This window comes from Onychomys torridus, chromosome 22 (assembly GCF_903995425.1).
Source record: "Onychomys torridus chromosome 22, mOncTor1.1, whole genome shotgun sequence".
In the NCBI taxonomy this organism is placed as follows: Eukaryota; Metazoa; Chordata; class Mammalia; order Rodentia; family Cricetidae; genus Onychomys; species Onychomys torridus.
This window is the reverse complement of record NC_050464.1, coordinates 42,120,412-42,141,936: the sequence shown is the minus strand read 5'-3', so window position 1 is coordinate 42,141,936 and position 21,525 is coordinate 42,120,412. Positions and strand designations below refer to the sequence as shown.

At 48.7% G+C, this 21,525-nt stretch overlaps 2 protein-coding genes across 12 annotated transcripts in view; both read right to left on the bottom strand.

The window, feature by feature from the left end:
- Positions 1–6,484, bottom strand: part of Ep400 (E1A binding protein p400) — a 106,290-nt gene extending 99,806 nt beyond the window's left edge. For 2 of the 8 annotated variants that reach the window (XM_036172204.1, XM_036172203.1), the window contains exons 1-2: positions 5,883–6,297; positions 2,053–2,127 (exon numbers count right to left, since the gene is read on the bottom strand). The gene's annotated coding sequence lies outside the window, so the exon portion shown is untranslated. The other 6 variants (XM_036172200.1, XM_036172207.1, XM_036172208.1 and 3 more) reach the window with 4 other exon arrangements.
- Positions 6,485–10,316: 3,832 nt separating this feature from the next.
- On the bottom strand, positions 10,317–19,554 carry Pus1 (pseudouridine synthase 1). 4 transcript variants are annotated; one of them, XM_036172693.1, is made up of 6 exons: positions 19,498–19,554; positions 18,623–18,830; positions 16,406–16,543; positions 14,445–14,547; positions 11,134–11,825; positions 10,317–10,619 (listed from the first exon to the last, which is right to left on the bottom strand). In XM_036172693.1, exons 2-6 carry the CDS (start codon positions 18,818–18,820, stop codon positions 10,572–10,574), a joined length of 1,179 nt encoding a protein of 392 aa, XP_036028586.1. In that variant the 5' UTR covers positions 18,821–18,830; positions 19,498–19,554; the 3' UTR covers positions 10,317–10,571. The 4 variants fall into 4 exon arrangements, with proteins under 4 accessions (XP_036028586.1, XP_036028585.1, XP_036028588.1 ...); XM_036172692.1 differs by having other exon boundaries at positions 19,191–19,532; XM_036172695.1 differs by lacking the exon at positions 16,406–16,543.
- Positions 19,555–21,525: the final 1,971 nt, after the last annotated feature.

The window sequence follows — 21,525 nt, the reverse complement described above, 5'->3', positions numbered from 1 at the left end:
ATGGCAACGCACAGATACAATATGGGTTAATTTTTAAATGTAAGAGTTAGATAGTAACAAGCCTGAGCTATCGGCTGAACATTTATAATTAATATTAAGTATCAATATCAGTTATTTGGGAACTGGCAGGTGAGAAAGAAAAGTCTGCTTACAATGATCCTCCTAGCTCAGCTTCCTAAATGCTAGATTACAGCCACACCAGTTTTTAACTCAGCTTTTTAAAACTGACATATCCTTTGTGCATGTTCACAGAGTACAGTGGGATGGTGAGAAAAATGCACAGGATGTGCAGTGCTGACATCAGGGTCATCATATCACCTCTGTGCTGAGAATCCTTTGAAATGCATGGCAGACTGTTGCAGACCAATCACCCGAGGGTGCTGTAGACCAAGAGCACAAGTTCCTCCCATCTGCCTGTACCTTGGTATTCATCACCCAACTACTCCACTCTCAACTGTTGGCATCTACTTTATTCCACGCACGAATAAGATCATGTGTTACTTGGCTTTCTATGTACGGTCTAAATGTGAACTGTCCCCCACAGGCTCAAGTTGAAACACGTAAGTCTCCAGCTAAAAGTGCTTTCATTGGAGGTTGTAAGAACCATCAGAAGTGTGGGCTAGCTAGCATAAGTAAGTTGCTGTGATGGACCTTGAAGTTCACATTTCCATTTCTGGTTCTAGCCCAAGCTCCCTATTTTGGGGTCCACCAAAATGTAAGCAAGCCACACTGCAACCACTCATGACCACCTAAACTGTCAACCAAAATAAACCTATATTAACCCTGAGATGCTTCTCAAGTATTACAACAATAAGAAAAGTAACTAATACAGAAACTGACACCAAGAAGTCCTTGTAGTTATTATCTGACCAAGTGATATATACAGCTTTGGAACTGGGTAGAAGAAAGTAGAAAAGTCTGGAGAGATGAGCTAAAGAAGCCCTACACTGTTATGTTTGCAGCTCTTAATGGGACAATCCTGTGCGAGTGTAGAAGAACAAAATGCCAACAGAAATGTAGACAGTGAAGACTACATTCAAGAAATTTTAGATGAGAACAAAGTCTCTTAGAATTAGAACAGAGGACATTCCTGTTACATTCTGGCAAAGAATCTAAGTTCTGCCTGTGTCTTGTAATTTTTGAGCCTGACCTCAAAAGTAAAGGAGTAATTAATTTGGCAGAGAAAAATTCAAAACATTCAGAGTACAGCAGGGCTACTGCTGGCTGCCATTAGCTAGGTTTACAGTAAGAATTCAGAGCAAATATGCATTTTGGTCAGGAAAGAAGCATGAGCACATTTAAAGTTACAGACAAGCCCAGGCGGTGGTGGCACACGCCTTTAATCCCAGCACTCGGGAGGCAGAGCCAGGCGGATCTCGGTGAGTTTCGAGGCCAGCCTGGTCTACAGAGTGAGATCCAGGAAAGGCGCAAAGCTACACAGAGAAACCCTGTCTTAAAAAAAAAAAAACAAATAAATAAATAAATAAAATAAAGTTGCGGACAAGACAGCAAAGCTGCTCTAATTGTTAAAAAGATTAGTGCCAATAAGAGAAAGGTCACAATGAAACCAGAGGAAAGGTGTCCTGAAGGAAAAAACCATCAATCTGGGCTGGAGAGATGGCTCCATGGTTAAGAGTGTATACTGCCACAGGGTAGTGGAGCGCACGCCTTTAATCCCAGCACTTGGGAGGCAGAGGCAAGCGGATCTCTGTGAGTTCGAGGCCAGCCTGATCTCCAAAGTGAGTTCCAGGAAAGGCGCAAAGCTACAGAGAGAAACCCTGTCTCGAAAAACCAAAAAAAAAAAAAAGAGTGTATACTGCCATTATGGAGAACCAAGTTGGATTCCCAGTACACACAACTGCAGTAACTCCAGTTCCATGGTAAATGTGGTGATGCATCTAACCTCCACAGGCACCTGTGTACACACACAACTTTAAAATAATAAAAATAAACCCTAAAATAAATAAAGGCTCCATGGTATAAAAATACAAACTCATTTGAAAACTTTTCATTTAAACTGAGGGTATTAAATCCAGGAATGGTGGCACATACCTCTAATCTCAGCACTTAGGGCAAAGCACCACAAGCTGGAGGCTAGCGTGGTCCATACAGTGAGTTCCAGGTCAGCTAGAATCAAACAGCAAGACATTCTAAATAAACAGAATCTCTGAAGAACCTAACCATAGCCTGTCACCACAGGCACATGGTGGCTACTGCAGCTGTAGAAAAGGCCAACCTATACCTTAAGTAGGTAGCAGAAATTGGCATCACCTGTGCACTGCTGGTTTTGCAGGCATGTGCAGAAGTAAGGTAAGAAAGAGTTAAGGGTCAAACAGGCAGTAGTGGTGGTGGTGGTGATGAAAAAAAATGCCTTTAATCCTAGCATTTGGGAGGCAGAAGCAGGTGGATCTCTGGGTTCGAGGCCAGCCTGGTCTACAGAGTAAGTTCTAGGGCACAGAGAAACCCTGTCTTGAAAAACCAGGAAGAAAAAAAGAGACAGAGAGAGAGAGAGAGAGAGAGAGAGAGAGAGAGAGAGAGAGTTAAAGTTCACAGAGGTTTAATCCAAGATTCCAGGGAAGAGCAGACAAGAAAAAGCAATGTGCAGCACACAGGGTCAGATTTGAGCAAAGAATTTATGGTCTGTACATGAAGCTGTGAAGGTGAAGTCTAAGTTGCAAAAGCAATTCCAGAATGTTAGAGATGCCCAGAACGTGGGACACTTTCCAAGGAAAGCTGCAGCCATCAAATGGAGCTGGCCCAAGAAAGAGTCCATACATGCTGTAAGGCTGACCAAGCCTGTTGAAGCCCACATGACACCACAAGCCCCAGATGCTGGATATGAAGCTACAGGTTTGGTATTTGCTCTGCTGGGCTTCAGTCTTGTCTTAGTCTAATCTCTCTTTGCCATCTTCCCATTCCTCCACTTTAGTAGCAATGTTCACTCGGTGTATATTGGAAGTACTTAACATTTTTTGTTTTGTTTTTAACAAGGGTTCACAGCTATGAGTTTGCCTTACTTAAGTCTCAAAACACTCTTTTTTAAACAGTACTGGGATGGTTAAGCCCATGGGGACTTGTACAGTCAGAGTGAAAACATCCTGCATTATGAAATGTCCCAAGTCCAGTGGCAGAATGTTACTGTTTGAATATTAAAACATCCTCCACACTCATATGTTTGATGAACATTTGGTCTCCAACTGGTGGCACTGTTTTAGGTTTTAGAATCTTCAGGAAGTATGACCTAGCTAGCAGTAGAAGATTGCTGGAATAGCCCTTGAAGGTGATCTCTCTCTCCACTTCTAATTACAGACCAAGCTTTCTGCTACCTGATCCACTGAGATGTGAACAATGTACACCATGTGTTACAACCACCACAGACCAAGCCCTTCCAGTTAGCCCTTCCAGTCACCATGACTGTATCTTCTACACTGTTAATCAAGATAAAATTCTCTTCTCAGGGGGCTGGAGAGATGGCTCAGAGGTTAAGAGCACTGGCTGTTCTTCCTGAGGTCCTGAGTTCAATTCCCAGCAACCACATGGTCACTCACAACCGTCAATAATGAGATCTGGTGCCCTCTTCTGGCCTTCAGGTATACACGCAGGCAGGACATTGTATACATATCTTTAAAAAAAATTATCTTCTCAGGTTACTTCTGTCTGATATTTCCTCACAGCAACCACAAAAGACTTATTTCACTTTACATAATGTCTCTAACTCCATACAAAATAATGTGTCTTTAGAACTGAGTCCCCCATTGTATGTGTCTATACATTACATTCTTTCTCACTCATTCCCAGAATCCTCCAGTGTGTGTGTGTGTGTGTGTGTGTGTGTGTGTGCGCGCGCGCGCGCGCATGTGTGTGTACACACACATCATATTCTTTCCTACTCACTCCCAGACAGGCACCTAGGCTGAGTCCCCTATCTTAGCTGTTATGAACGGTGCTGGAAGAAACACAGCTGTGCAGGTGTCTCTTCTGTATGCTGACTGTAAATTCCTTTGGATATATACCCAGGAGTGGGACTCTGGGTCACAAGTAGTCCCATTTTTTTAGTTTTTGAGGTTCTCCCATTCTGGGTCCATTTTGACAGTATAATTTACATTCCCCTCAACTACATACCACAGTTTCCTTTTCCATAACCTTACCAACATGTTATTGTCTTTTTGTTAACTGCCACTTTAACTAGGATGAGACCACATCTAACCAAAATTTAAATGTACATGTCCCCAATGATCCATTTATTTATTTTCTTTGAGACATGGTCTCACTATGTGGACATTGGCCCACACAGAGCAGGTTTTGGGGTTAGCAGGGTATGACCGGTATTGGTTTGGTCTCTGTCTTACATGAAGACAACTCAGTAAGAACCAGAACCCAGAAGCAGTGCAGTGGCAGCTAGACTAAAAGGCCTTGTATCACCCAATCACTGAGGTCCAGCCACACAAGACGACTATACTCTTCCCACCCCAACAAAGTACCCTCACATTTTAAAACTCTCTCACAAATGTAGTCTGCCTTCATTCCCTGAGAAAAATGCTCAAGAGCCCTTTCCAATCCCAAATAAGTCATTTGACAGACACCAAAAACATTACCTCTACCTAAGGGTGTTAAAAAAAAAATTCAATGTTTAAGCATAAGGGTTAGGGATATAACTCAATGGTTAAGTGCTTGCTTAGCATGAGCAGGCTGATCCCCAGTACCATACACATTCAGAAAGATTAAACATATTTAAAATAACGCTTTCAGCCAAGTATGGTGGCACATGCCTGCAATGGAAGCACTCAGAAGACAGAGGCAGGAGGATCACAAGTTCAAGCCCAGACAGGTCTATATAGTGTTCAAGGCCAGTCATGGCTAACTGACCAAAAATAAATAAAAATAAAAAAGACAATGCTTTCACTTGTTTGCTTTTAACAATCTCAAGAAACTCATGGACAGGGGCTGGAAAGATGGCTCAGCAGTTAAGAGCACTGGATGTTCTTCCAGAGGACCTAGGTTCAATTCCTAACACCCACATGCTAATTTACAATCCTCTGTAACTCCAGTTCCAGGGTATCTGATTCCCTCTTCTGGCATCTGAGGGTACCAGGCAATCAAGTGGTACAGAGATATACATGTAGGCAAAACACCTATATACATAAAATAAACAAGGGTTGAAGAGACGGTTCAGGGGTCAAGAGTACATGCTCCTCTTCCAGAGAGTTTGAATTCCAGCACCCATGCTGGGTAGCTCACAACCACCAGAAGATCAGGCACTCACACACAGCAGACATACACAGGAACACACACAAATTAAAAAAAAAAAATGTCATGGACAACCATAACAAAGACTTCAGAAACAGTGGAGCCTAATCAGTGGAGAAGAGATGACCAAAAGTCCAGCGGCAAGCCTGGGGCACAAAGGTTCACCTTAAAAATAAGCAAATAAAACAGCCAAGTATGATGGTTCACACCTGTAACCCCAGTACCGCGGCTTAGGCAGCTTGATTGCTAAGAATTACAAGCCAGCTAGGGCTACTTAGTGAGTTCCATCCAGACTGACTCGGATTTCCATGAGAAAAAAAAAAATTCTAAGTAAGTAAACAGAAATTTTTAAAGTTAACATGTAGTTTGCCTTTCCTGGCTATTCATGATGTGCAAATCACACACACACACACACACACACACACACACACACACACACAGGTACAAGAACCACGGCCAGCCAGGGCTACCCCGGTGATACTGTGTCCTAAAAAACCAAAAAACAAAACAAAACAAGCACCGTTTTGTCACACGTAAAATCCAGAACACACAGAACGCAAACATCCTGCCAGGGGTGAGAGCAACTCCCAATTCAAAGTCGCGGTGCTCTCCAGGTACTAGACCTGGGGACAGACCTGCGGAGACGGCGGCTCGGAGGCTGATGGTGCACCTCGGGTCCCCGGCCCGGGGGAGCTCCCGGGTCCCCGGCGTCCTTCCCGCTCTACCTCAGCTCCCAGCTCGATGCGGCGAAGGAAGCCGCGCACCGCCGACCAACGGTGCCGCGGGCGTTAGGAGCCCCGCCTTCCCGACCGCTCCGAAGCGGCCGCGCGCCTGCCGAGAAGCGGCACGCGGGAGTGCAGACGAGGGAAGGGCCTTCCCGAGGCCGGGCCACGCGCCAAGCCCGGCCACCGGTCCCTCTCCGCGCCGCCCAGCCCCTCGGCCCCGCCCGCCTACGACAAAGCGCCGCCGCGGCCTGGGCCTGACGCGACGCGGGCCGCAGCACCGCGGAAGGCGTCCGCCCGGCACGCCACCGCCACAGGCTGCCTACCAGCCCGGCCTCTCACCCCGCTGTCGCCGTTCCGTTCACCCTACACCTCGAGCCGCGCTCCGCCGCGTCCGGACAGCCGGGAGGCTCGAGCGCGCCGCCGCCGCTCGGCGCATCCGGGTCCACGGGCGCAGGAAGCGGCAGCGCCGGGGCTACGGCAAGCGGCGAGGGACTATCGGTAGCTGTCCTGCAACGCCGGTCACATCCGCGCGAGGTCGCCTGAAGTCGAAATGCTCCTGATGGCCGAGGCAAGGGGCGGGGCTATATGCAGGCGGAGCGTCGGGTGGGTCTGGGGCGGGATCCGGAGAGCTGAGGACCACCTCACAGTCGCCTCTGAAAGGTCTCATCTACGGGAGTTGGGCTGGGGCGTGGCCTCGATCATACGAGGCGGAGCCTCAAGGCTCGGGGAAGTTCGGGCAGGCTCAGGGCGTGGCCTCATCTGCACGAGGCGGAGCCTCAAGGCTCGGGGAAGTTCGGGCAGGCTCAGGGCGTGGCCTCATCAGTTCGAGGCGGAGCCTCAAGGCTCGGGGACACTCGGGCAAACTCGGGGCGTCGCCTCGCAGTATGACGCTGAACCCGTTTCCCTCAGTTAGGCAGCCTAGGGACTCACCCGTCTGTGAGCCCAAGACTGGTTAGGAAAAGTTCGGCAGACCAGATTGCGTCCTCTGAATCTTCCTGGGGACTAGGGGACTAGCCCCAAGGCCCAAAACCCGAATATTGCTGTGGTTCATAGAAAGGAGGCTGAGCTGGGCGGTGGTGGCGCACGCCTTTAATCCCAGCACTCCGGAGGCAGAGCCAGGCGGATCTCTGTGAGTTCGAGGCTAACCTGGGCTACCACAGAGCTACACAAAGAAACCCTATCTCGAAAAACCAAAGAAAGAAAAGAAAAGAAAGGAGGCTGAGATGAGGTGAGCAGAAATGTGGAAATACATCCAGCATCATTAGGCATCAGAGAAATGCACGTGAAAACCGCGACCAAGCAAAGTAGGATTGCGGAGCAAATTTGGGACCAACCAGAACTAAGGAATGAGACTTCTTTCTTTCTTTTTTTTTTTGGGGGGGGGGGGGGGGGTTTCAGATAGTGTTTCTCTGTGTAACAGCCCTGGCTGTCCTGGAACTCACTCTGTAGACCAGGGTGGCTTTGAACTCACAGAGATCCGCCTTCTTCCGCCTCCCAAGTGAAACAAGGCTATTTTTAAAAGGCAGTACTTTTTGAAAGAATATGTATATATATATATATATATAGTTTTGGGTTTTTTTGGTTTTGTTTTTTGTTTTTCGAGACAGGGTTTCACTGTGTAGTTTTGGCGCCTTTCCTGGAACTCACTTTGTAGCCCAGACTGGCCTTGAACTCACAGAGATCCACATTTTTTAAAAAGAAAAAGAGGGGCTGGAGAGATGGCTCAGAGGTTAAGAGCACTGACTGCTCTTTCAGAGGTCCTGAGTTCAATTCCCAGCGCCCACATGGTGGCTCACAACTCTAATGAGATCTGGCACACGCTTCTGTATACATAATAAATAAATAAATCTTTTAAAAAAAAGAAAGAAAGAAAAAGAAATTATTCAAGCATGGTGGCACAAACTGGTAATCCAGTGGTTCTCAACTTGTGGATCATAACCCCCTTGGGGTAGCATGTAAGATATTTTGTATATCAGATATTAACATTATGATTCATAACAATAGCAAAATTACAGTTATGAAGTAGCAACAAAATAATTTTATGGTTGGGGGGCAACCACAACATGAGGAACTGTATAAAAGGGTGGAAGTTAGGAAAGTTGAGAACCACTCAGTGTAATACCAGCACTTGAGAGCCTCAAGCAGGAAGATGTGGGATTCAGAGCTAGCCTCATGCACACAGCACGATGAGACCCTGTCTCACAAAAACAGGAGGGAAATGTGTTAGGAAGAAGGATCCAGAGGGAGTGGTAGAAGATAAAAGTAAAGGAAGGTGAATGAATCAAAATATACATGCATGAAAATGCCAAATAATAAATTATCTTTTTTTTTTTTTTTTTTTTTTCTCGAGGCAGGGTTTCTCTGTAGCTTTGGAGCCTGTCCTGGAACTCGCTTTGTAGACCAGGCTGGCCTCAAACTTAGAGATCCACCTGCCTCTGCCTCCCAAGTGCTGGGATTACAGGCGTGCACCACCACCGCCCAGCAGTAATAAATTATCTTTTTAAAAACCCAAGAAGGAGTTGGGGCAGCTGGAAAGATGGCTTAGTGGTTAAGGGAATTTGGGGCTCTTTGGGATGACCTGAATTCAGTTCCCAGAACCCACATCAGGTAGTCCACAACAATTTGTAAATAAGTTGCAAGAGATCTGACATCCTCTTCTGGCTTGCATAGGCATACACATCACATCACACACACACACACACACACACACACACACACACACACAAAATAAAAAATAAAAATAATAGAATAATTTAAAAAACAAAAAACTAAGGTTGGGGATTTAGCTCAGTGGTAGAGTGCTTGCCTAGCAAGCACAAGGCCCTGGGTTCAATCCTCAGCTCAAAAAACACTAACAAAGGGACTGAGCACTATTGCTCTTGTGGAAAGCGTAGCACCTACATCAGGGAGCGTACATGTACGTGTACATACACACACACTTTTTTTTTTGTTTTCCCAGACAGCGTTTCAGCCTGGCTCTTCTGGAATTCACTCTAGACCAGGATGACCTCAAACTCACAGAGATCTGCCTGCCTCTGACTACCGAGTGCTGGGATTAAAGATTCTATTTTTCAATTAGATGTGTAGCATGTGTGTCTTATGTGTGGGTATGTATACATGAATGCAGTGCCCTCAGAGACCAGAAGGTGGTGGGGGCTGAGTCATCTGGAGCTAGAGTTATAGGCAGATATAAGCTGCTCAACAGGGATGCTGGAAATTGTAAGTTCTCTGCAAGAATGGCAGGAGCTTGTAACTGCTGAGCCATCTCACCAACCCCTAAAATAAATTTTAAAAAATTTTTTTAGCTGGGCAGTGGTGGCACACCTTTGATCCCTGACAGAGCCAGGCAGATCTCTCTGTGAGTTTGAGGTCCGCCTATTCTACAGAACGAGATCCAGGACAGGCACCAAAACTACACAGAGAAACCCTGTCTTGAAAAAAAAATTTTTATCTGTTTTACTTCTTGTGTATAAATGCTTTGCTTGCCTGCCTGCCTGAAGCCTGTTGGATCCTCTGGAACTGGAGTTACAGATAGTTGTGAGCTACCATTTGAGTACTGGAAATCAAACCCAGGTCCTCTGCAAGAAAAGTGCTCCTAACTGTTAAGACATCCCACCTCACCAGGCATAACTGCTTGCTTGCCATGCCAAATAACAAAAAACTCAGGTTGTAGGATGAAGACATCTGTGCAGGTCGAAGGGCTGAATGTGCTGGAAATTTGAGAATGCCTCACCCAGAAAAGGCAAGAGATGTTCTGGGAGGGTCACACTGGGCTGGCTGAAGGGGACGTTCCAAGTCTAATACTGAGGCAGTGGGTGTGCAGTGAGGAGGGATAAGCTCCAGACCCAAGCTCTGTGCAGGCAGGTGGAGGTTAGGCTTCCAAATCTGTGTTGGAGTCTCAGAGACAGAATGGACAGGAGTGTCCTGAGGCCAGAAAGTGGAAGGTTCGAAGTTTCACTTCACAGCTCCACTGCTCAGGTGGGAGCCACTGCCTGCGGAGGGACATGAACAGCCATGCAGCTGAAGAAAGGAGGAACGCCAGGGCGTGGAAGGGGGGCTGCTGAAGCACAGCCCCACTTGGGATCTCTTCATAGCTCAAGAGTAAGTAGCATGAAATGACAGCCAAGAGCCCACGTTACCAATGTAGCCACTTCAGAGAAGACTGGACTGGACTGAAAGAGGCCAGGATAGAAGAAAGAGGGCACAGCTGGCCGCTGGGAGCACTCACCTACATCTACCGAATGCCCTGTCAACCACTCCCCCATGCCGACCCTTTGTGCCCTTCAGCTATCCCTAACACAGCAGTGTCTCACTCATCTCACAACCAAAAAAGGAGGAGAAGAATAATTCACTAAGCAAAACATATTTAATAAGAAAAATCACTTCTTTTTTAAAAAAGTGTCCTTTCGTGCTAAGTGTATACACACAATGCATGGGCTAAAGGAGGCGGCTGATTCCTGGGATGAGAATTTAATATCCTGAGGTTATGAAGCCAGGCTCCATCCACAAGCTGGCCCCAGAATTCTTGGCTTCCCTGTCCCGCGAGGCAGCAAGTGCAGACTCCACTCAACCCCCGCAGCAGCGGCAGCAGCTGCAGTGTCAGTCAGTGTCTCCATCCCCTTCGCTGCCCTCCAGGGAACTGGGGACCTGTAGGAAAGGGTGCAGACTGGAGAAGGCCTGTGAGACCCAACTCGTAGGCACTCCCATGTGTGGGGCACACAGAGGGAAACAATAGAATCCTGGGCACAGTGCCAAGTGCTTGGGCTGAGCAAAGCCACCCGAGTAGAGGGAAGGCCATTGGAGGCACGGGAACAGACTGCAGCTGAACAGGCAGGCACACGCAGCCTATACCTTTAGTTGTGACCAGACAGACTGCTCAGCAGCTTCAGCCCAATGCCAGCCCGCGAGTAAGCTTGCATAGAGGACAGCTGGGGTGTTCTAGGTCAACAACAGCCTCAGCAAGCAGCCGAGATCTCGGGGTGGGGCAGGAGCAGGAGGTAGCCCAGTGACCATATAATCCCCACTCCTGCGGGGGCTGTGTGACTTTGGAGAGTCTCTGGAACTCAGCTTGTTATCTACAACGGGGGCCGAAAACAAGTGTTTACCCAGCCCACCCAGCCCTAGTATGTACACATATGCACACTGTAGCCCGGGTTCCTACCTTGGCACCTGTGCCAGCTGCACCAAGTGCAGTGGCACTGAAGTTGTGGATAGGCAGAGTGCTAAGCCACTGGGCCATGGACCGCTCATCCCGTTCAGTGCTGACAATGGTGGGATAGATGTATTGCTCCTTGAAAGCAGCCACCTTCCCTTCCTCCTGTGCCCAGTCCAGGGGCTCATGCAGCCCATCACTACCAAAGCGCTGATTGTACTTCTCAAAGTGTACCCTCTCCAGGACGAGGCCAAGACCTGGCGCCTTCGGCACATCCACCTTCTCCTCGCCCCAGCTGCGCTCCAGCACACTCTCAGGGGCATAACCCTTCACAATGGCTACCACAAGGCCAACCATCTTCCGGATCTGGTGCATCATGAAGCTCTGGCCCTTCACCTTGATCACAGCAAACTCCAGGCCCTCTCGTACAAAGGGCTCCTCACAGTACATTTCCAGAATGTAGCGGCGTGCACTGGGCTCTCTGGGCCCCTTCTGTGAGGTAAAGTTGTGGAAGTTATGGGTGCCCTTGTAGCAGGCCAGAAGTCGGTTGACCTGCTGCAAGGTCTCTGCACTCAAGCGATAACTCTCATCCTGTACATCCCGGTCTTTGTGAGCAAAGGCAAAGGTGGGTAGCATGTAGCAGTAGGTCCTGGCATCACACTTGTTCTTGGAGTTGAACCCGCCCGTGACCCTCTTCAGTCCTACAGGGCAGCATGTAAGAAACCCAGGTGAGCAGAAATGCTTCCAAGGTGTTACATCCTGACAGCATGATTCTGGCACTGCTTGTCCAGGACAGGTACCCAGTTCTGACTCTGAACTCAGAATCCACACAGTGCTGAAACCCAGAATGAAACAAACCCAAATGACAAAAACCTAAGGGTCTGCCGAGACTGGAGTTGGCAAACATGTCAAGACCAGCTTATAAATATGTGGCAGCTTTTGACCAGGCCTTGAGTCAGGAGCCATCCGAAGGAGGTAACAGGACCTAGAATGCTAAATCTTTCTACAGATACAGCAGCAGATTTCAAAACCCAGAAAATGCTACCTACTGGGCAAAACTGGAGGTTCTCACCCCTAGCTGAAGAGCTATTGGCAATTTATGGCTGCTGGGCAAAGAGAGTTGGTTTTCTTTTTTTTTTTTTTTTTTTTTGGTTTTTCAAGACAGGGTTTCTCTGTAGCTTTGTGCCTTTCCTGGACTAGCTCTGTAGACCAGGCTGGCCTCGAACTCACAGAGTTCCACCTGCCTCTGCCTCCCGAGTGCTGGGATTACAGGTGTGCGCCGCCACCACCACCCAGCAAGAGTTGGTTTTCTTTAGGTATACAGCCCCTGCGAGGCTACCCATGCTCCAGGAGATGGTCCTCCATGAATGCACATATAAGTAGCACTAAGAGGGAAGAGAAAGTGCTATGGAGGAGGAGAGGAGAGAAGAATTGGAAGGGAGAGAATCGGGGAAGATTATGATCAAAACACTTGATATGCATGTAAGAAATTCTCAACAATTAAAAAAAATACTTGGGCTGAGCACAACGGCAAATGCCTTTAACCCACACTCAGGAGGTAGAGGCTGGCCTGGTCTATATAGTGAATTCTAAGACAGCCAAGGCCACATAGTGAAACTCTTGTTTCAAGAAACAAAACAAAGCTGGGAGGTGGTGGTACTTGCAGAGGCAGGCAGATCTCTGAGTTCAAGGCCAGCCTGGTCTACAGTGTAAATTCTAGGACAGCCAGAGAGAGCTATACAGAGAAACTCTGTCTTGAAAACAAACAGAAAAACAAGACAAAAAAATAAATAAATAGACACCACCAAACTAGAGGTGATTCATTGAATATTCTTCCTGGACATGAATAGCAAGACACATCAAAGGTGATCAAAAGTGACTTTCAATGAGTTTACTCGGGGGGTTCTTGGATGAAACTGTCCTTGTAGGTCAGAAAAAGACTAAACCAAATAAAAGTGTACTCTACTAGCCAAACATGGTAGTGCACACATAAAACCCAGCATTCAGGGTGAGGCAAGAAGACCAACCACAAGATGAAGAACGCCCTGGATGTAACAGCAAGACCCTTTAAAGGCCATCTTATTTATTTATATATTACTCACTTAGATTTCACTTTATTGTTGAGAGAGTTTTACTCTGGCCCAGGATGGACAAGAACTCACTGTTCTCAGCACAGTCTAGCACAGCGTTTTGTTTTGTTTTGTTTTGTTTTTTTCTTTTTTTTTTTTTTAAGGAAGTGGGCTAGGGAGCGCAGCTCAGAGACAAAACTTTACTGGTACTAAGTGTTTTAACCCCAGCACTCAGGAGGCAGATCTCTGTGAGTTCACAGTCAGTCTGTCTACATAGCAGAGTTCCAGGCCAACCAGGACCACACAGTGAGACCCTATCTAAAAGGAGAGTAGGGAGAGAGAAAATGAAAAGGTGGGAAAAAATTGACTGGCATGTACAAGTCCGTGGATTTAAGCCCTGGCATTACCAACAAAAAATAACTTTTTAAAAACTTTTTAAAGGCAGGTGTGATGGTGCAAACCTTTAATCCCAGCACTAGCAGACTCAAGGCCAGCCTAGTTTACATAGTGCCACCAGGGCTATGTAGAAAGACCCTGTCTCAAACAAAACAAATTTAAAAGAAGTTAAAGTGGGCGTGGGTGCCTGTGGAGATGGCTCAGCAGTTAAGAGCACTGGCTGTAGAGCCGGGCTGTGGTGGCACACGCCTTCAATCCCAGCACTCAGGAGGCAGAGCCAGGCAGATCTCTGTGAGTTTGAGGCCAGCCTGGGCTACAGCGTGAGATCCAGGACAGGCACCAGAACTACACAGAGAAACCCTGTCCCAAGAAAACAAACAAAAAAGAGCAATGGCTGCTCTTCCAGAGGACTTGGGTTCATTTCCCAGCACCCACATGTCAGATCATAGCTGTTTGTATCTCCAGTTCTAGGGGATCTGATACCCTTATACAGACATACATGCAGGCAAAACACCAATGCATGTGAAACAAAATGAATAATCACAAAAAATTACGGCTTGGAACAAGCATGAGGCTCCAGGTTCTCTAAGTCCATTTGCCTGTCCTATTATAAAAGAGCACCGCTGGCCTTGTTTTAACCATCTGTCTACATGCTCACAACCATCACTTTATGAGAAAAGTACCCACAGATTATCAGAGCAGTAGAGCCAAAGACCATGGAACTGTGTGCTCAACTAGCTAATCCTGAGGGAGCCCCACTGAACAGCTCCCCAGTACCTGCCGAGCACCTGCAAGGTTCCCCACTTCACTCCCAAAGGACTTGGCCAGTGGCAGTGCAAGCACAGGGACGCTTACCCAGAATCCGAATGTGGGATGGAAGGTGGCTGTTGATCTTGTCCAGAATGTCGTCAATTAGCCACACCTTGAGGGATACCACCTGCCCAGCTGCAGACACACCCTGCAAAGAAAACAGAGCAGAGGAGAGATGGGCCAGGGGTCTTATCTTCCAGCACAACCCTCACACCCCAGTCCTGAGGCAGAAGAGGCAGCCACCACTCCAGCTCAGCCAGCAGCACCCCATTCTGGTCCTGCCCAGGCGACAAGCAGTCACAGAACCATCTTGTCCTCACTGCACTTGTTTTTGTTGTGATTTGTTTGTTTGGGAGTGGGTCTCCCCACGTAACCTTAGCCGGCCCGTAACTCACTGTGTACACCAAGCCGACCTCACACTTTCAACAGTCTTCCCACAACCCCTCCTCTGAGGGGATGACAAGGAGACCCAGTGTTCTTGTCTCGTTTGTTTTAAGACAGAGTCCTGCTGTAAAGCCTTAAACTCTGTGGCCTAGGCTGTCTTCAAACTTGAAATCCTTCTGCCTCAGCCTCACAATCTGGACTACAAAAGCTAGGCCATCAGCCACACGCAGCCTCTTCTGTAGGATGAGCCACTGTGGCAATATGCTTATCATGTGGGTACACAATGTTGTCAAAGACCTCTTACTCAGGCAGGAGAGATGGCTGAGTAGGTAATCGTATTTGCCATACAAGCCTGATGACCTGATCCCCAGAGCCTATGACAGAAATGACTACTCAAACTTGTCCTGACGTCCACCTATGCACACCCATACTCCACATAACAACAGCAAGAAAAGGTCCTGGTGCTCACATAGGGAGAGTGAAGACACGTCCCATTGGTAGATGCTCACACCGACTGTATGTTGCAATAAACACATCTTGGCTGTTCGGATAAATGGTGCAGACTGCTGGGATTCCCTGACCTAGCTCTGTCAGCAATCAGTCACGAGTACATAGAGGAAGAAGCAAATGTACGGGCAGAGAAGCACACGGGTCCCCAAAGGCTGTGGGGACAGGTATGAGAAATGCCAGAGGCCAGAGACACTGGTGTAAGTTGTTGCACTACAGGCTACTGTTCATAGAACTTCCGTCCCCATCCAATCGCAAAGACAGCCTGTGAGACCTGCCTTGTTTAGAACCCAAAACAGCCTGTGTTGGTCTTTGCCCTGGACCTGTGGCATCCCAGACTACTTACTTCTGTTTGTTCTGAGCTGTGGCCAATAAATCATCTTTTTAATTTTTAAATTATGTGTATTCTTTATACACTTCTTTTAATATTGAATTAGGTGTACAGGTACCCAAAAGTGTCAGAGGCATTGGGTTCCCTGGAGTTAAGAGTTATGGGAGGTGTAAGCCACCTGATATGGGTGCTAGGAACCAAATTCTAGTCCTCTGGAAGAACACGAAGTACTCTTAAATGCTAAATCCTCTCTCCAACCCAATAAATCATCTCTTTTGTTGTCTCAGATTAAAAAAATAAATAAAAATCAAAACCAAAATTAAGGGGGGGAAATCCACCCACCTAAACAAAACAAGTGCAGTCACCCTAATAATAATCCTGTCTATTTTGTGGGGGGGGCTATCATGCGTGGCTGTGAGGCAAAGACAAGCTACATGCTGCTGCCTTTGGCCTCAGACAGAGCAATCCAAAGAAAGCAAAGGCCAGTGAAGACAAGGGTCTTGTGCAGCCCACCTGGGACCCAGCACCAGCTCAGCAGTCTGTGCTCCTGGCCCTCCCTACAACTAAGCAAAGTGTTCTTTCCCTCAAATACTGGCATGATAGACAAGTGCCACCAACCTATGTTTAGTTTTTATTTTCTAAGTAAAACAGAACACAAACCATGTCACTATTATCAACATTGCTATCATATCTCATCAGGCATGACCCCTGGCTAGAAGCCCTTCTGACAGATGGACCCTGAGATGATAGGGCAGTGAAAGCTGCAGGCAAATGGGACACATACCTTGTCTGTGCGAGCACATCGCTGGAAGGACATCTTCCTCATGTCTGTGCCATGGTTTTCAGGGATGCAACCTGCCTGGACTAGCGCAGATACCAAATCATCTTCAATGGTCCTGAACTGAGAGGACCCCAGATTCCTCTAAAGAAAAAAATGGACATCCTGTCTTCATGAGCTCTTGGGATATATGCATGCCAGGAAGCTGAGCATCACTTCTGGAACCAGCTCTAATGCTGCACCTCTCAGCCTACCCTAACCATGGTCCGGGGTGTGCGTGACTGCACAAACTCAGACATAATCAGACACATCCTACCAATCCCCAAAACAAACTGGATCCCTGGCTCTCAGAGAAAACCTTCCCAAGAGAAACAGGCCTGTGAGACCTCAACCAAGCTTTCTACATGAGAAAAACCCTTTCAAAGTATACTCTCACTGCCTCTGGAGTCAACCCCCAAACTCACTGTGAAGTCAGGGACACCTCCCAAATGACATAAAAAGATTATAGCAAAAAGTGACCACAACCCCCACTCAGCCAGGCACCTTTGTCATTTCCCTAGTAGGGAAACTGAGGCAAACAGGATATTACTAGGAAAGCACAAAATTCTTCAGACAGCCTACAGTAAAAACTTTACGGGCTGGAGAGATGGCTCAGAGGTTAAAAGCACTGGCTGCTCTTCCAGAGGTCCTGAGTTCCAATTCCTAGTAACCACATGGTGGCTCCCAACTATCTATAATGAGATCTGGTGTCCTCTTCTGGCATAGGCATACATGCAGGCAGAACATTGTATACATAATAAATAAATCTTCCATAATCAGAACTGCCCTCCAAAGAGCAGACTAGTCACCCCAGGAGCAGTGAATAGTCTATGTGTTCTCACCAATGTCATAGTTTAAGTTAAATTACTGTTAAGTCCTTTTATTTATTTGTTTATTTTACTGGAGAGAGACATGATCTGACTCCTTAGCTCAGACTATCCTTGAACTTGCAATCCTCTTGCCCCAACCATACCAGTCAGCCCAGGATCCTTTCTAAAGTAGAACAGGACATGACTTGTATCACTGCTGAGAATCATTCATTCTCAAAATCACTATCATGCCTGACCAGGTGATATCTTTGGAGCCACTGTTTTGGCTGGGCACATCACAGCAATGAACTCCATCCTACGGCTCAAGATTAGGGTATTTTGTTGGTGGTGTTTTTTGTTTTGTTCTGTTTTTTGAGACAGGGTTCTCTGTGTAACAACCCTGGCTGTCCAGGAATCGATTTGGAGACCAGGCTGGCCTTGAACTCCCAGAGATCTGCCTGCCTCTGCTGGGATTAATGTCATCTGCTACCACAGCCTGGCAAGATTAAGATTTAGAAAGTGAGGAAAGGGATCAGAGAGATGGCTCAGTGGTTAAGAGTACTGGCTGCTCTTCTAGAGGCCTGGGTTTGATTCTCAGCACCCAGGTGGCAGCTCACAATTGGAGACCCTACACCCTCTCTTGGCCTATGAGGGCAGTGCACGAACATGGGCAGGCAAAACACCCAGATATACAAAATACAAATAAAGGTTAAAATCTGTTTTAAAGCCAGGTGTGGTGGTGCACGCTTTCAATGCCAGCACTCTGGAGGCAGAGGCAGGCGGATCTCTGTGAATTCAAGGCCAGCCTGGTCTATAGATTGAGTTCCAGGACAGCCAGGGCTGTTACACAGAGAAACCCTGTCTTGAAAAACAAAACAAACCAAAAAAAAAAAAGGGGGGGGGGGGGAGGGGGCAATGTTAACAGCAGAGGTGACAGGAAAGACGATTCTTCCCACACTGGCCAGTGAGTGCCCCTTTCAGAAGGTCAAGTTCATGAGTTAGAGACAGAGCCTAGGTGCCAGCTTGCCCCAGGGCCCCTAATGCTCTTCAGCAGAGTTCAGCCGCCCCTCAGGGTACTGGACAGATAGTACCTGCCAGCTCTCTGGTCTCCACTCTCAGCATCAGTAACCTGCCCCATGTCATAGTTCAGTAGGCACTTATACAGGTGCCATCCTAACGATAAAGAGTCACTGCTCCCAAGGTCACACGGGATTCGGCCACCGAGCTGGCCTGACCGTAGTGGACGACAATCGCCCAAGTCTCCTATGGAGAGAACTCAGTTTTTGCTATTTCCTAGGATGGCCTCGCTCTGAGCAGCATCAGGGAACCAGGAGCTGACCCAGGTAGGTTGCCGGCTAGGCGCAGCCCTCCTCACCTGCATGCCGTGGTAGCCCTTGCCAGAGTAGGCCATGAGCAGCACAATTTTGCGCTTTGGGAGCTTTCGTGGAGGCTCTTCATCCTCACCGCCCTTGACCCTCTTGGGAGGACGCTGCGTCTCCTCCCAGACCCAGCCACCTCGGACCTTCCTGTCTTGGTGTGAAGCCAGCGCTGGTGGCACCTTGTTTCCAGCCATAGGGGGCAGGCTGAGGAAACAGGCATGAGTGACCAAGGGGGTAAAAGATACTACAACCGCAGAACCTGATGGGGGGCCCCAGCTCTGCCTGCCTCAACCGTCTCTGCAGACCCTGCCTAATGGCAGACCAGTCTGGCTCATCAGTGACAGAGTGGCCGGGGTTGGGAAACGGTGGCAAGTCGGGGGGTGGAGTTTGAGGCACAGCTGGACACAAGCAGGCAGCGCCTCTGGCCAGAGGCAGACAGCTCAGGGCAGTACAGGGCAGCGGTGGAGTCTCAAGGCAGAGAGAAGACACAGGTAAGCAAGCAGAGGCAGCAGCCAGGGCAGCCGTGGGAGCTCAGGGCAGAAGCGCCGGTCGCAGGGTCTTTACCCGGGCACGCGCGGGCCAGGGCACGCCGTCCACCGTCCCCAGGCTCTCAGCAGTGCGGCCCACAGGCGGGGGAAGCCCATGCGCAGCGGGGTGGCGGCCGCCGACCCTCGACCTCACGGATCCCTGACGAACTCTGCACCCCCGACACCCCTGCCCTGTCTTCCTGAATTCTTAGCTCCGGCCCTGCGGCGCTCCTGATCCGAGGCTGCCCTGCTACCCCTACAGCCCCTGCCCTCCGCCCGCCGCCCTAGCGATCGCGCAGCCGGCGCGCGTGCGGAGCGTGGAATGTCCCGCCGGCCCCACTCACGGCGCCGCGGACCCCCCGATGCAGACCACGTGGACGAAGGCGGAAGCGGGCAAGCGTTGGAAGGCGGCCGAAGGCGGACAAAAGTCTTTCTGGGACGCGCCTAGTGGGATGGACCCAGTGGGTGGGGCTTCCCAACCAAGATCCATGCTAGTCTAGGCGCAGCTCTCCCAAGAAGCAGAAGGCTGGCCGCTGCTGTGTCTTGAAAAGTGAAACCACTTCATTAGAACGCGCAGGTTAGGAATGCACCAGGGAGCCAGTCCTCAGGTAATAACTATTAATGCCCAGATAACCCCAGCACCTTCTCAGTGGTTCTGAGTGGGCTCTTGCCTGAAGACCCAAGGTACCAACCCTGGCATTGGGAGGTCACAGGCTGCTCTTGCAGTCCCACCACTGGCTTTGCAGTGTGCAGACCATCAAGCGTCCCAGCATTTGTTTCCGGAAGCAGCTCCAATAGCCAGACACAGGTGTGTTTAATGGCATGGAACCGTGGGTATCATTCTGTTGTCCTGATGTTACTGATGAAGCTGAGCACAGGTTCTGGTCCTGGGTCACACAAATAGGATCTAGCCAGGTGTCTATGTCCAGCTCCATTTCCTTTTTCTGTGACAGTCTCATTATGTAACCCTGACCTCTGCCTCTGGCCAGAGGCGCTGCCTGCTTGTGTCCAGCTGTGCCTCATATATATATATATATATATATATATATAAAGGAGCTCCCACGGCTGCCCTGGCTGCTGCCTCTGCTTGCTTACCTGTGTCTTCTCTCTGCCTTGTACTGTCCTGAGCTGTCTGCCTCTGGCCAGAGCACTGCCTGCTTGTGTCCAGCCATGCCTTAAACATATATATATATATGTTTATATATATTCTGCCTCCCAAACGCAAGGCGTGGTGGCACACGCCTTTAATCCCAGTACTCAAGAGGCAGAGGCAAGTGGATCTCCCAGTTCGAGGCCAGCCTGGTCTACAAAGCAAGCGAGTTCCAGGACAGCCAGGACTGATGCAGAAAGAAACCCTGTCTTGAAAAACAAAGAAACAAACAAAGATATGCACCACCACCATACCCACCCACCTCCTGTCCCCAAACTTTTGGCAACCCTCCTGCCTCAGCCTCCCAAGTGCTGGGATGACAAATGTAAATCACCACATCTAACTTCACACATTGCTCTTGCTTTTCTAATTTTGCCAGAGACTGACACACAGCAAACATGATCCTGGGCAAGCAGCCGCTGGCGCCTAGGCTGTAGTTCCCTCTCTTTCTGTTCATCCCCCATTTTCTGGCACTCACATTCATCCTGAGCATTCTCAGCCTCAACCTGCACCCTGTGTCACTCTCTCAGAAACAGTAAATTTCACCAGTCCCTGGTTCCTTCCTACACCCACCTGGCTGACCCACCTTCCTTACTCAGACTCTTGGCTTCATCAGACATATAAAGCCACGCACAGAGACTTGCGGGACCATTACTCGGGTGGCCACAGCTTGAAATGGGACAGGGAGTCATGTGTATTCAGGGGTAAAACATGTTCCAGGTAGGTGACTAGGAACCAGGGCAAAGGTCCTGGGACCGCAGCATGCCTAGATGTGGCTGACCCTCCTCAGCAACCGAGGCCTTCCTACAGATAGAGTGGGGGGGGGCCCGGCAGGATCAATTCCAGAGTCTGCAGTTGGAGAAACCACAAGGACCTCTCATAATAGAAAACGGTGGAAACAATGCCAGAGGAGTCAGTGGACTTATGGATATGGAAAGGACTTGGTGGTGACCCCTGCCAAATTGGAAGCCCATTGGGCCGTGTGGGGCAAGGAGGTCAGGGGACCTGGGCGAGAAGGGCTAACAGGAAGCGGCAGCAGTCTGTGCTGAAGACTTCCAGATAGTTCACCTTGCACTGGTTCCATGTATTGCAGAAGGGCCCTCAAAGAAAGTCCTTCTCAGGACTTGGCACCCCAGTGTCTCTTCACCTATTTTGCTACAGAAAGCCTGTCTCTGCTGCTTAGGTGTGGCCTCATCCTTTGATATGAGCATGCCATGGAAGC